Source organism: Natator depressus, chromosome 12 (assembly GCF_965152275.1).
Source record: "Natator depressus isolate rNatDep1 chromosome 12, rNatDep2.hap1, whole genome shotgun sequence".
NCBI classification, from domain to species: domain Eukaryota; kingdom Metazoa; phylum Chordata; order Testudines; family Cheloniidae; genus Natator; species Natator depressus.
The window spans coordinates 4,822,240-4,835,584 of NC_134245.1; the positions used below are offsets into that span (position 1 = coordinate 4,822,240).

At 48.0% G+C, this 13,345-nt stretch overlaps 2 protein-coding genes and 1 long non-coding RNA gene across 10 annotated transcripts in view; 2 read left to right on the forward strand and 1 right to left on the reverse strand.

Moving 5' to 3' along the window:
- The window catches only part of NUTF2 (nuclear transport factor 2), a 54,566-nt gene extending 47,495 nt beyond the window's left edge, over positions 1-7,071 (forward strand). For 5 of the 6 annotated variants that reach the window (XM_074968401.1, XM_074968402.1, XM_074968397.1 and 2 more), the window contains exon 5: positions 3,431-7,070. In XM_074968401.1, coding sequence (XP_074824502.1) covers positions 3,431-3,544 — 114 coding nt within the window. In that variant the 3' untranslated portion in view covers positions 3,545-7,070. Of the gene's footprint in view, positions 1-3,430 lie in introns of all 6 variants that reach the window. The other variant, XM_074968399.1, reaches the window with a different exon arrangement.
- Positions 4,035-11,157, reverse strand: LOC141996428 (uncharacterized). 2 transcript variants are annotated; one of them, XR_012641546.1, is made up of 3 exons: positions 11,127-11,157; positions 8,390-9,136; positions 4,035-5,360 (listed from the first exon to the last, which is right to left on the reverse strand). It is a non-coding gene; the product is annotated as an uncharacterized LOC141996428 (long non-coding RNA). The 2 variants fall into 2 exon arrangements; XR_012641545.1 differs by lacking the exon at positions 11,127-11,157 and adding an exon at positions 10,338-10,456.
- The window catches only part of EDC4 (enhancer of mRNA decapping 4), a 58,672-nt gene continuing 55,825 nt past the window's right edge, over positions 10,499-13,345 (forward strand). For both annotated transcript variants that reach the window (XM_074968392.1, XM_074968393.1), the window contains exon 1: positions 10,499-10,634. In XM_074968392.1, coding sequence (XP_074824493.1) covers positions 10,559-10,634 — 76 coding nt within the window. In that variant the 5' untranslated portion in view covers positions 10,499-10,558. The remainder of the gene's footprint in view (positions 10,635-13,345) is intronic.

Consider the following 13,345-nt stretch of genomic DNA (forward strand, 5'->3'; position numbering starts at 1 on the left):
TGGGACTATTCAGCTTGGAAAAGAGACAACTAAAATCATGAAAGGTGCGGAGAAAGCGAATAAAAAAGTGTTATTTACCCCTTCACATAACACGTGAACCAGGGTCTCCTAATGAAATTAATAGGCATCAGATTTAAAACAAACAAAATGAACACGCAACACACAGTCAACCTGGGGATATTGTGAAGGCCAAAACTATGACTGGATTCAAAAAAGAATTAGATACATTCATGGAGGATAGGTCTGTCAATGGCTGTTAGCCAAGATGGTCAGTGATGCAGCCCCATGTTCTGGGTGTCTCTAGGCCTCTGACTGCCAGATGCGGGACTGGACGACAGGATGGCTCACTTGATGATTTTCCTGTTCATTCCCTTTGAAGCATGTGATATTCACCATTGTTGGAAGATGGGATACTGGGGTAGATGGACCATTGGTCTGACCCATATGGCCGTTCCTATGGTCAGTCTGGTCAGCAAAGGGTTAAAGAAGCAGTTTAAATTTTTTGAAACTGCTAGTTCTGAAGGAGTTGATCAGAGCGCTAGTTGAGCCATTAAATAACCGTGACTGCAGCGTAGCTATGCTTAACATCCTCAAAGAAGAAAGGTACCAAAATCCAGCATAGTGACACTTCCCTTTGGAAAGGGGAATCACAAAAAGAGAAACTAGTCCAACCCTGCTGTTAAAATCCATAGCTTAGCATGCAGGTGGCATGCAGCCAATAATAAAGGCACAAAGGAAGCAGGAAGACAAGCAAAAGGGTGTGTTTAAATGGCTGTTGATGGCTTTGGTAGGAAGGGATCCCAGCTAAATGATATCCATTCAGGAAATGGAAACCCAGCCCAAATTAAGCCAATAAACAAGCTCTTATCAGTGATGGAATTTATCTCTTACTGTGTAATCACTTAGCTTCATTCATAGCCCTTTGTGAGGTTCTCTGACAAAGAGGTAGGGAACCTCAAAGGACTTTGGAAGGCATGCATTTTAAGCTGTGAAAGAAATATTCCTCTACCTACTGAATGAACAAATCTGTGGAAGTCTTTGCCACAAAATATCAAGCACTAGCAAGAGTTTAGGATTCATAAAAGGCATAGATATTTGTATGAATTATGAGAAAAATCCATAGTTATATTTGATAGGTTAAATCTAGGAGTGATATAAATCCTCATCTCTAAATGAGGTGAGACGCTTCCCAGAAGGGCAGATTATTCCATTATTGTAAGCTGCTAGCATTTTCCTCTGCAACATCTGGTGCTGGCCATTGTCAGAGGCAGAGTAATGGGACTAGCTCAGGGGTGGGCAAACTTTTTGGCCGGAGAGCCACATTGGGGTTGTAAAACTATATGGAGGGCTGGGTAGGGAAGGCTGTGCCTCCCCAAACAGGCTGGCCCCCTCCCCCTATCGGCCCCTTCCCACTTCCCGCCCCCTGACTGCCCCCCTCAGAACCTCCGACCCCATCTAACCCCCCCTACTCCTTGTCCCCTGACCACCCCCTCCCGGGACCCCACACCCCTGACAGGCCCCCTGGGACTCCCATGCCCTATCCAACCCCCCCTGCTCCCTGTCCCCTGACCGCCTCCACCCCATCCAACCCCCCCTGCTCCCTGTCCCCTGATTGCTGCCCCGGGACCCCCCGCCCCCTTACCATGCCGGAGCTAGCCACACCGCTGCGCTGCCCGGCAAGAGCGGCAGGCCAGAGCACTAGCGGCGCGGAACGCTCAGGCTGCAGGGGATGGGGAACACTGGGGGAGGAGCTCAGGGGCTGGGCAGGATGGTCTTCTGGGCCGGATGTGACCTGCAGGCTGTAGATTGCCCACCTCTGGACTAGCTGGACCATTGGTCTAATCTGGTTTGGCAGTCTCTGTTCACACTGTGCTGATGCCATGAAGTCTCTATTCAGAACTTCAGAGCTACTACAATTCTATTCCCACTGGAATTCCCTTTAGATTTACTTGCTTATTGATGCTCAGAAAGAGGAGAATAGAAAATACTTGATTTAATATTGAGTTGCAGACCTGCCAAAGCAATTTAATCTGACACTCTTGATCCATGGCTATTGGTTAGGGAAGATGCAAGCTCTTATAACTTGAAGAATGGAGCAGTGGTGTCAACTTTTGTTTGTGGCAGCTCTAAAATATATCTATAAACTTTTGGGGAAGAGATGAGAATCACTCGTACGAGGCCACAGTATGTTCCATCTCCTGTGAGATGGGAATCCATTCTTAGGCAACCATTTGGCCTCTCTGGTTAAAGCTGTATTAAGTCACTTTCTGAAGAGCGCTTGCATGTTTCTGTTCCTAAGAGATCTCATACTAACAAACACTTTTCTTAAAGCATGTGGTGTGGGCTTTGAGTTGTAGAGTCTAGTTTGGTTCTTCACTTGGTCCTGGGGTGGGTCTTGTGTCACCCTGAAGTAACCCCTCAACCTGGTCAGGAGCAGTGCTGCTGAAGACAGGTGTACGTGTTTGCAAGACGTAACCAAAGTTCTTGAGGTTGTGGTGGGCAGAGCATTGTGTGTGTAGACTGAGCGTAGTGCCATCCAAACTAACAGTTTCAGTTACTCATTATTTATAATCTGGCATTAAATACCCCAAATCTGGGTTTTCCAACATTTTAGTGTAAACCACATCTTATAGAGATCCTCATGGACACTTAACATCTCATTCGTTATCCCAGGACATCCCATGGCAACCACTGCAATAGTTTACATGGAAAAGTAACATTATGATGGTAACTCACATATTTAGCTTTTCTTAATGCAGACTACCACCTGGAAACAAAGAGAAGAGTTAGTAACACGTAACCAGTCAGCTCCGCATGGTCCACCCTCTGGAACCTTCTCCCTAAACCATCATGGTGCTACATCCTTAGGCCAAGTTACTGCTGCTGACTTCCATGGAAACTCCCTTCTAAAGCCAGTCCCCACCACGGCAGTTACATCACAAACTAACTTCTTACCAGACTGTGGTTTATTTTAACATAATGCACTACTTCATTGACTTTCATATGACTTTTTTACACTTAACCAAATCACTATTTCAGTTTGTTGCTGGGCTGTTCTTTTGGGGCCAGAATAAGGAGTACTGCTGAAACCACCAGTTTGTGTGAGTGCAGTTGCATCTTTATCTGTAGGAGGCAAATGCTGCTGTAACAATAATAAATCTGTGCTAAATCTCCAGTGGCTTTAGAGAAACTCTGGCTTTAGGTAAGCTGCACTGAGGAAATCCTACATCGCTGAATTAAAAATATGGTGTGAACATCTAAGAGGAGAAATCCCTGGCTATCTTAAAGCTGAATGGTATTGTTGGGAGGTGTAAGGTACATTGTAGAGCATGACATCACTGTTGGCATCAGCTGCTGAATCTTGTGTTTTGAATATATTTGGCAAAGTGAAGAGCTTTTTAAAATCTTTTTTTCCCTCCCCTCTCCATAGGCTGACGAAGATCCTATCATAGGATTCCACCAGATATTTATATTAAAGAACATCAATGATGCCTGGGTTTGCACCAATGACATGTTCAGGCTAGCACTGCACAACTACGGCTGAGCTGGTACCCCCAAGGCACCTGTGCTTTCTCTTTCTCCTCTCCTTTACTGATATATTCACACTCACGGAACATTCCAAATATCCTACACAAACCTGCAACACCGCAGTGAGCGAGCGAGCAAGATCCATGACCTGCCCTTCTGCCAAGTTTACGTTGTGTCACTAGATGAGTTTCTTGTGCATGATGTTTGGAAGTTAGACTTAGCAGCATTTGACAAGAGAAATGTGTGTTGTACCAGCATGCCTTGGAAAGAATCCATAACGCAAAAGGTTGTCTCTTTATGTACTGACCAGTTGCTCTAGTAACCCAAAGAAATGAAAGGAAAGAACAGCAGCCTGTACAGCCCAGATACTGATTTGTTCAGATGTTTCAATGCTACATTATACAATAATAAAACCATGAGATTTTCTTAACAGTTTAAATTGTTTTAATGACTTGGATGTTGAGTGCATAACCATAAAGTCTTTAGTCAGTTCTTTGGATTTCCTGTGTCTACCTGGCTGTCTACACTTACAAACCTGAAAATCCACCTAACCCTTTAGTTCTAACTGTACACTTGCATCACGTCTCTTGCAGCTGAACATCAGTCCTAATATGCCTTGGCCACAAATCTCTTCCTCTCTCCCGCCCCCCTCCTTCAGCAGCCAGAGGTGGAGGCTTGTGGTTCATATTTTCATGTGCCCTGTAAAGTCAGACTTCAGTTGTTTAAGCTTTTTTTTTTAGTCTTTATTTTATGCAGAACAGACAGAAGGTAATGCACAAAGTTGACAATCATGGCAATATGTATTAGTTACGTGTCTTGTCATAACACTTGTTATGGTGTCAATCATCGCTAAGTCCTTCCAGCTAAATATGCCAACTGTATTTCCTCTGTGTTCTACCGCTCTGGGTAATGTAGCCTCCAGCTTTCTGAATTGCCAATAGAACTTTGTTTTTTTGCATGTCTCCCTCTTCTCAAAATTGCATTTAATGCCAATGTCCTAGCCAAATTCCCACTCTAAGTAACTACATTCAGCCTCTAAACTTCCCCTGTGGTTTGAATTGGGTATGCATTCAAACTCTGTTCTAAACCGGTATATAGTGTTCTTGTTGATATGCAGTCAGCTGCCGCACGCCACCCCAGAGGGGGCAGCATTTCATTGGTGAAGGGATTCCTATATTTGAGTATTTCTAGATTTTTTTTCATAGTAAAAGATGCCACATTAACTAGATTGCATCATTCACGTCACTTAAGGCTGACTAACCTGATGGGTCCAGATTTTCAAAAGTGCACAGAACTCAGCTGCTCTTATTGTGACACTTATGGCCAGGTTTCCAAGAGAGCTCAGTACACAGTGTGCTCGGCTCTCTTGAAAATCTGGTCATGTATTTTGGTCCCTAAATGGGAGTTGAGCTTTCCTGAAAACAGGCTTTGGGCTCTCTCATTGATGTGCTAACCACACTGTCTTTGTTCCACTCTAACTTGCTGTTCACCTCAATTTTAAATGGGCAACAAGGAATAGAAGTAGCAGACTGTTAATTTCCTATTATTGCTTCTCTGCTCTAGAAATAGTATCACAATGTTCTATTAATCCCATAATAGAAGGATTAGTCCTTAGCAGAAAAACCCTTATATACAAAAGGGCCATTCTTCATGGTCCAGGGCTATTGTTTTTTTGATCTCAAGATAGGAAACCCTCCCCTCTGCTATTAGACCTTAGACCCATCTTCTTCCAGTCTGTTCTCGAATTAGAAAGAGAGAGGAGGTTGGCTCTAAGAGAGTTGACTCTCTCTAATCGAATCTTTCTTCAGAGTAGCAGCCATGTTAGTCTGTATCTGCAAAAAAGAACAGATGTACTTGTGGCACCTTAGAGACTAACAAATTTATTTGAGCATAAGCTTTCGTGAGCTATAGCTCACTTCATTGGATGCATGCAGTGGAAAATACAGTAGGGGGATTTAAATACACAGAGAACATGAAACAATGGTTGTTGCCATATACATTGTAACGAGAGTGATCAGGTAAGATCTGTTATGCAGAAAGATCCTGCCCACTAAACCCAGAGACCCCTTAGCATCCAACTCTATAACTTGCTCTTGCAAGAGAGCTACTTAATTACTAGGCTAAAGGAGTGATGCTTCCTATCAATCTTAGTCTGACCATTATTTCACATGCTCCCCTCTTACGCTTTACAAACCTTCTGAAATTCAGAGAACGGTCCAATCAGCTGCCCCAGAAGGTTTCTTGCCTACTTAACTTCTTGCATTGCAATAAGTTTCTTCCCCTTGGTAGTTCAGCCCTGGCTCCCTATCTAGAGAAGACACAAGTGCCAGTTCTACTTCCTGTAGAAGCCAGTGCTACATAAAATGCTTCTGGGAGGCTGCAGCTCGTTCACTGAGGCAGGGTAAGGGGGGAGACACTTGCTCTCTTAGTTACGGCTTCAGCTCAAGGACTGCTTTAAAGAAGCCATTTATTCCAACGTAAACTGTTGCTCTTGCACTGCTGCCTATATCTCACTGCCAGTCTTGGAGTGAATTCTGAAATAGCCACGTACAAATGTAGGGGGACTGCCTGGAGGGAGGAGGAGAGGGGATGTTATTGCCCCTCTTAACTACTCTAGGTGGGGAGAATGATGCATTCTATAAACCCAGGATTCTCATTCCAAAAAGCCTGTCTTGTCCTGCCCACCCTGGATGAAACTTTTGGGATCCCCTCATGGTACCATGCTTAGCTGGAAGGTCATGTTGGCCTTAATATTAGCAGTGTTAATAGCCATATTAAAAAGATGCCTTAAGAAAATTCCCCAAATGTGATTATTGCAGACAACCTATCTAGTCCTTATGGAACATCACATGTTGGCTAGAAGGTGGGAAAAGGAAAAGCATGTTCCTTGTCCCTAAGAAGGTAATGACTGGCTTCTGTTCACACTGAATAACTTGGAACCTTCCCCTTGGTGGCACATTATGTATTGCAGTTATAGCTGCCTTGGACAGCTATCTAGAATTGTCTTGGCTGAAGAAAATGGGTTCTAACCCTAACTCAAATTGGAGGGGAAGAATTTCTAAGCTAATCTGCACTATAGACTTTAAACATCTTCAGTTGTGTGCAATAAGCAGTGTTGGGTGTTTGACCACCTAGCTCTGTACTCTGTATTAGCTATTATGCCAGAGCTGCTCTCTTGTGAATAGACTGGAAGACCATTGCGCTACTTGCTACAGAAATAGAGTGACCTCTAACTCTTGATGCTCTAACATTGCTCCAGATGTGACCCTCCTTGGAATACCTCTGGGTCATGAGTTCTCTGTCCACTAGATGTAAACATGAAAATGTGCCACCAGCAGTTATCTGGCTTATCAGAAGAAAATGGAAAAAACCTGATGCAGTCATTGAATGACACAGAGCTTACACAATGTTTTGTGACGGGAAATCTATGTGCTTACAGAGGAAAACAGGTCTTTAAAATTGTAGGCCTATGTACAGCAAAAGCCTTGTGGGTCAATTTAAGTCAGGTGAACAGGTGTGTGGAGTAAGACTATACATTCAGTATATGCTCTACTGTATAATGATGGCTTGTTATGATTGTACCTGTGACCAATGTGTTAATCAATAAAGGTTTTCTTCAACAAAGGTTGCTTGCTTGGGCTCAAGCCAAGAAACCAGAGATTAGATTATGGCTGGGTCCTAACACTGGAAAAACTAGACCGGGGAAGAGCCGAGAACAGCTCAGCTTTACTGGAGTATTCCTGCCATTGGGTGTGAAATATCTCAACCTACCAACTCAGCTGCTAGAGGGAATGCAGACCTCCTCGCTGCTCAAACTAGTGCACTGCTGGTAAGCTGAGTTTATTGGGTGATGGTGCTTTGCCCACTCTTAAGGGAAATTTAGACTCCTCATCGTGATGACAACTTACAGGCTGAAGTTCTTGTTACCAAAGATCTTGGAGCTCCCTAACTGCGTTAGATGTGACTTCTCCTCCTGAATCCTATTTGCAGTGACAGGCAGCTGCTTTCAGACTGCATTGTCTGTGTTAGCTTTCTCTAAAGGACACTGCTTTGTTATTTCTCACATCTACCAGTTTTCACATGCCACCTTAATAGCGATGGGTTTTATGATTGGGGAGGGGGTCCTGTTAATCTGTGCTCATTTAACAGTTGTTCAGCCACAGACTCACGTTATCCAATCTCCTGTTGGTCCCAAAAGAGTGAGTAGAATTGAGGCTGCCTTCGGTGTGACTGCAGCCTAGGTGCAATGACATAACCTTGGGTGTGGCTATAAACTTGCTTTAGGATGAAGGGTGCTGTCTGGTCCCATCATGGACAGGGAAAAGGAGCTTACTTGGGAAAGCACAAAGCTGTGCTCTGCTTTGTTTGGCTGACAGGAACCCCAAACTGACCTCATGTGAAGGATTTATTTGACTTTGACCCAAGGAAAGCTTTTCACTCCTTTGTCTAAAGATACTGTATGTGGGCGAAACACAGTGTCTCTGGCAATGGACATCCAAGGGAAAGACTGAAGTAACATGATTCGCCACAGCATTTTTTCTTTTAAAAAAAGAAGCTCAAACCTCTCTCAACTTGTGAAGCAGTCTGTCCCCCGATAACATTTCACCTCACCATGTCTCCTTATTTGTACTGATCTGCGCCACAATACATGTGTGTGGTTTCTATATCCATCCTTTACCTCCTCAACCCTCAGACTGCTGCACTGTTGTTGTTGAACATGGGCCCTGAGAAGCTCAGTTTAAATAGAATGCTTTCCCTCCTCCAAGAGCAAATCAGACCCCTCCAAGCCAGGCTGTAGTCATGAATTTCAGGCCCACTGTCTTCCTTAGCCTGATCTCCTGTCAAAATGCAGAGCACTTACCTAGGTATCCTTGATCCAAACCAGAAGCTGTAAGTGAAGACTTGCACCACTGTTGCCTCCCCTCTTCTCTATAGCAGTTGCCCAGTTGGAAAGAGATTGGAATGATGCATAAAGCTGAGACCACTACATTCCTTGCTAGCCCAGTTCAAGGAGGATTCGGCCTGTTTGGGTCTGAAAGTAGCTTTTGTATTAGCTAGGGCCAGGCACCCAAGCTTTAGCGTGAGGGGGAGATAAACGTTTATGCTTGTGAATGGAAAGGATCTAAAAGTGGTGGAAGGTGTTCAAGGCAGAGGATCCACTGCTTCTGTTTAACTGGGAGGGGGCAGCCCATTATGGCAAGAGGAAAAGATGGTTTCAGTGCCATGTCATCCTGCTCCCTTTGCTTTTCTTTGAGAAAATAGTCCTAGTCTGTTTCTTTCCATTTCCAGGGCAGAAGGAGTCTCCTAGTGCCTTCCCGGCCCCCAAACAGAGCAGGCAGCAGAGAGCCCCAGGGCTCACACCTTCCACAGGAAGACAGGAGCTGAGACAGTCCTTGTCCTTGAAGCTGCTTCAGGAGCTCTCTAACAGGATTCACCCTGCGCCCCCTGGGTGCATCTCTCTTAGTCCACAGCACACCTGCTCCTGTTCCCTAGGGATCATCAATCTGCCTTGGATCCTGGGGCTGTGGAGGTCCTATTTGGAAGAGGCAATGGAATATGCCCAACCACAGGCAGAAGGCTTTCCTTTCAGAGCAGTGGCTCGGTTTGCCTAGATTAGGAAGAGAGGACAAGGTTAGGTTGGGGCTAACTAACACGTGTTAGGTAGTCTTTCCTTTTTCTTAGTGAAGCTGCAGATTAATACTTTTTACCTTGATTTAGCTAATCTAGGTGAACCTTGACCAGCAAAATCAAGACAAAAGGTGTTAAGATGGGTCTGCAACAGAGAATTTCTCATGGTTGGGTCAAGGTAGAAAACATGGTGGCTAGCCCTGAGACCTCTCTCTTTAGTTCAGCCAAATCCTATAGGTATGTCTACACTGCAATAAAAGACCTGTGGCTGGCCCAGGACAGCAGACTTGGGCTCACGGGGCTCGTCATGCAGGGCTAGAACATTGCAGTGTAGACATTTGGGCTTGGACTGAAGCTTGGGCTCTGAGTCCTCAGGAGGTGGGGAGAGTGTCAGAGTGCAGGCTCCACCATGCACTGGAGTGTCTATGCTGCAGTTTTATGGCCCTGCAGCCTGAGTCAGCTGCCCTAGGTCCCTCTGTGCCTTAGATGCATGGGTGACCCCTCAGAAGCAAGGAAATGACACCAACTTTCTCTTTGAGGTGGTAGCAGAATCTCCACAGGGCGCTCAGGTGCTGCCTCTGCTGGTCCATAGGACCCTCGGCCTTGATGGGGCAGAGGCAATTCAGGCAATACCACCTGCCCTGTAACAATAACCCCGATCCACCCCGTCTAACAATGCCCCCTCCCCCCCCATAACAATGGCCCCCCCGACCCACCCCGTCTAACAATGCCCCCTCCCCCCCGTAACAATGGTCCCCGACCCACCCCATCTAACAATGCCCCCTCCCCCCCGTAACAATGGCCCCTGACCCACCCTGTCTAACAATGCTCCCTCCCCCCCCGTAACAATGGCCCCTGACCCACCCCGTCTAACAATGCCCCCTCCCCCCCGTAACAATGGCCCCCCCCGACCCACCCCGTCTAACAATGCCCCCTGCCCCGTAACAATGGCCCCTGACCCACCCCGTCTAACAATGCCCCCTCCCCCCCCGTAACAATGGTCCCCGACCCACCCTCTCTAACAATGGTCCCCGACCCACCCCGTCTAACAGTGCCCCCTCCCCCCCCGTAACAACGGCCCCCCCGACCCACCCCGTCTAACAGTGCCCCCTCCCCCCCCGTAACAATGGTCCCCGACCCACCCCGTCTAACAATACCCCCTGCCCCCCCACGATACCTACTGACAAACACACATCACGCTCCGGCCGCCGGTCAGGGGGGTCTCCGGACAGTGGGGGCGCGGCCAGGGCAGGGGAGGGGGACTCTCGCCCACGGCCTCTGGTTCGCTCGGAACGTGCCTGACCAGGGCTGGTTTCCGGGGACCGCCGTGGCGAACAGACCGGAAGCGGAAGTGGAGTCGGCGGGTCTGACCGGAGCTGGGAGCGTAGCGGGAAGCGGGCCCATGGCCTCTGCCAGCATCGACATCGAGGACGCGACCCAGCACCTGAGGGACATCCTCAAGCTGGACCGGCCGGCGGGTGAGGGCCCCGAGACTGTCCCGCCCGTGCCCCCGCTGGGGGCGCGTCTCGTCTGGCTGCCCCCGCCCGCTTGTGTCCCTCGGGGGGCGCGGCCCCCCCCTCCGCCCGCTTGTGTCCCTCGGGGGGCGCGGCCCCCCCCCCCGCCCGCTTGTGTCCCTCGGGGGGCGCGGCCCCCCCCCCCCGCTCGCTGGGGCCCCGCTGTGGATCCCTCCTTTCTGCTTCTCTTCCTCCAGCCCCCTGAGCTGTGCCCGTGGCGCTGGTCTCTGCTCCTCCGGCCGTGTCGCTGTTGTGGGCTACGAGGTGCGGGAGTCCCTCTGCGGCGATCCCGGGCCAGGAGCCGCCGGGTGGCAGGGTGGAGCCGGGCTGCTGCAGGGGCCAGGCTAGGCCGGGCAGCTCTCCCCTCTTGGGGAAACGGCAGCGCCGGCGGAAGAGGAGCCGGATGGAAATGTAGTTTCTCTCCCCCCCCCCCCCCCCCCCCAGTTTTCTTGTTACCTCCGCTCCCCTAATCTCACATGCTTGTTCCTCGTGAGGGGGAGACGTTAGATCTTTTTCTTCCCCTGTCAGTTCGGCCATGTCACCCCCTTTCTGAGTGCTCCACCGGCTTCCCCTTCTCCATTACATCAGACATAAGCTGTTTGTCTTCACTCTTAAGGCCCTTCACAGTCAAGTCCCACCCTACCTGTCATCTCTCAGTCAGTATCAGGCTGTCAGTGCTCACCTCGGACACCCCTGAGGCCAGTCTCCATTGTGCATGTGTTAAATTTTCAAACACCTTCATGCTTTTTCCCATGCAGCCCCCCAGCCTTAAGAGGAGCTTCCTGTAAACATCCATAGAGCTACCTCATTATCCTTCTTCAGATTCCTCCTTAACTCTTCTTAGCCATGAGGGCTATAGAGAACTTGGCAATGGCTAGACTGCTGATGTGCTAAAAACATTGCTTCTCATGCTGACTAATATTGTCTCAAGTATTGTATCACCTGTTGTCTCTCATCTTATACTGCATTTGTAAGCTCCTCGGGGAAGGGGTTATCTTGTTGTTCTGTGCGTTGCACAGTTGGGTCCTGGTGGATGATGAAGGCTTCGAGATGCTGCAGTGATACAAATAATAAGATCCTAGTAATTAATAAGATCTTAAATGTAACTCTGCGACTGCCAGAGCACCAAAGCCCAAACGATTTCCAGCAGCACAGTTAAACTGTGCCAAAATGTTCTCTCACCATGTCGGAGCAGCCACGCTGTATTCTGGGAAATGTCTCTGATGTGCCTTGGGTAGTACCTGGTGTCATGGCATAGAGGACAGCAGCACCCTTGGATTCCTGACCTGCACTGCTCCACTCCTGGGGTGGCCAAAGCATGGCCACAGAGTGCTCATTGCCCCCAGCATACAGTGTGCCGTCTTATCCATGCAGAAGCCAGGGTTTCTGTGGGCCTTGGCTCCATACCAACAATGAGGTTGCCTTCAGTCTGCCTGCCTTTGTCCCCTGGACTCCTGCTCATTTGCCAGTGTGGGCCTTGGCTGCGTAAAGTGTGAGCACGTGTTGACACACTTGCTGTGTGTTGTGAGAGGCCCAGTGGAGTTGCCTTTGCAACAACTGATGTGCTCGCTGCAGAGCCCTGTCAGAGCTGAGCTCCTCGCGGGTCTCAGTGTGGCTCTTTGGTAGCTGTGAAAAAGGCTTTGCATTGTGGAAGTGCAGATGCTGCCACCACAGTAGTGACTCTGCATCCTGCTGGATTTCTTAACAGTTTGAAAGTTAAAATCTATGAGTGAAGCATCTCAAACACCTGGTTCAGCTTAATCCTACCAGCTCCTCAGCCTCTCCAGTTACATTCTCTCCTCATTCTCCTGTTGGGTATGTAAGTGAAGAGGGCTGGTTTGGCAAATAGATGGTAACAGCTTCTGTTTTCAAATAGTCAGCTACCAGACAGGGCTTTCATGTGACTGTGACACCCAACTGCCTGAGAAATTCTAATCTCTGCATCTAATTCCAGTGCGGACAGTTGTATGAAGGTTGTAGTAGGCACATAACAGTGGTCTGAATGAATAGATAACCCTGTTGGACTCAGTCTCTGTACAACACTTCCATTTAGTGGTATAGACCTGACCGCTAGTGTCCCTGACATGCAAAAGATTTAGATTGTCCACATAATCTGGAAACTGCTGCCTTCCTGATTTGTGTAGAGATGCTTCCTATTTCAGCTAGCCTGGTATGATCCAGAGTTTGCTTCTTAACCTCCGCCCTTGGGCTGTAGGATCCTCTGCTGCTTCACTCTCCTACTGTCCTCTCTAGTGATACGGGTGCTGGAGCTCCATCTCTGCTGTAGTGAGAGGGCAGGTGGAGGTTGTCTGGATGTGAAAGGGTGAGCAAGGGACTATAGAGGTTAGATTTAAGGTTGGCTTGAGCTTCTTAACTGAGGCCTTGTCTGCACTAAAGGGAAAAGTCAATCTAAGCTATGCAATTCGAGTTATGTGAATAGCATAACTCAGATCAACGTAGCTTAGATCTACTTACCATGATGTCGATGGGAGACACTCTCCCGTTGACTCCCCTTACTCCTCTCAATCAGGTGGAGTACAGGAGTTGACGGGAGAGTGATCAGCAGTCGACCGATGCATCGATCGCCACAGAGTCAAGCGTAGACAAGCCCTGAGTACTTCCTGGCTTATTTGTTTTTCCTTTTCACCCTTAAAGGTTTTGCTGTTGCAATTGTT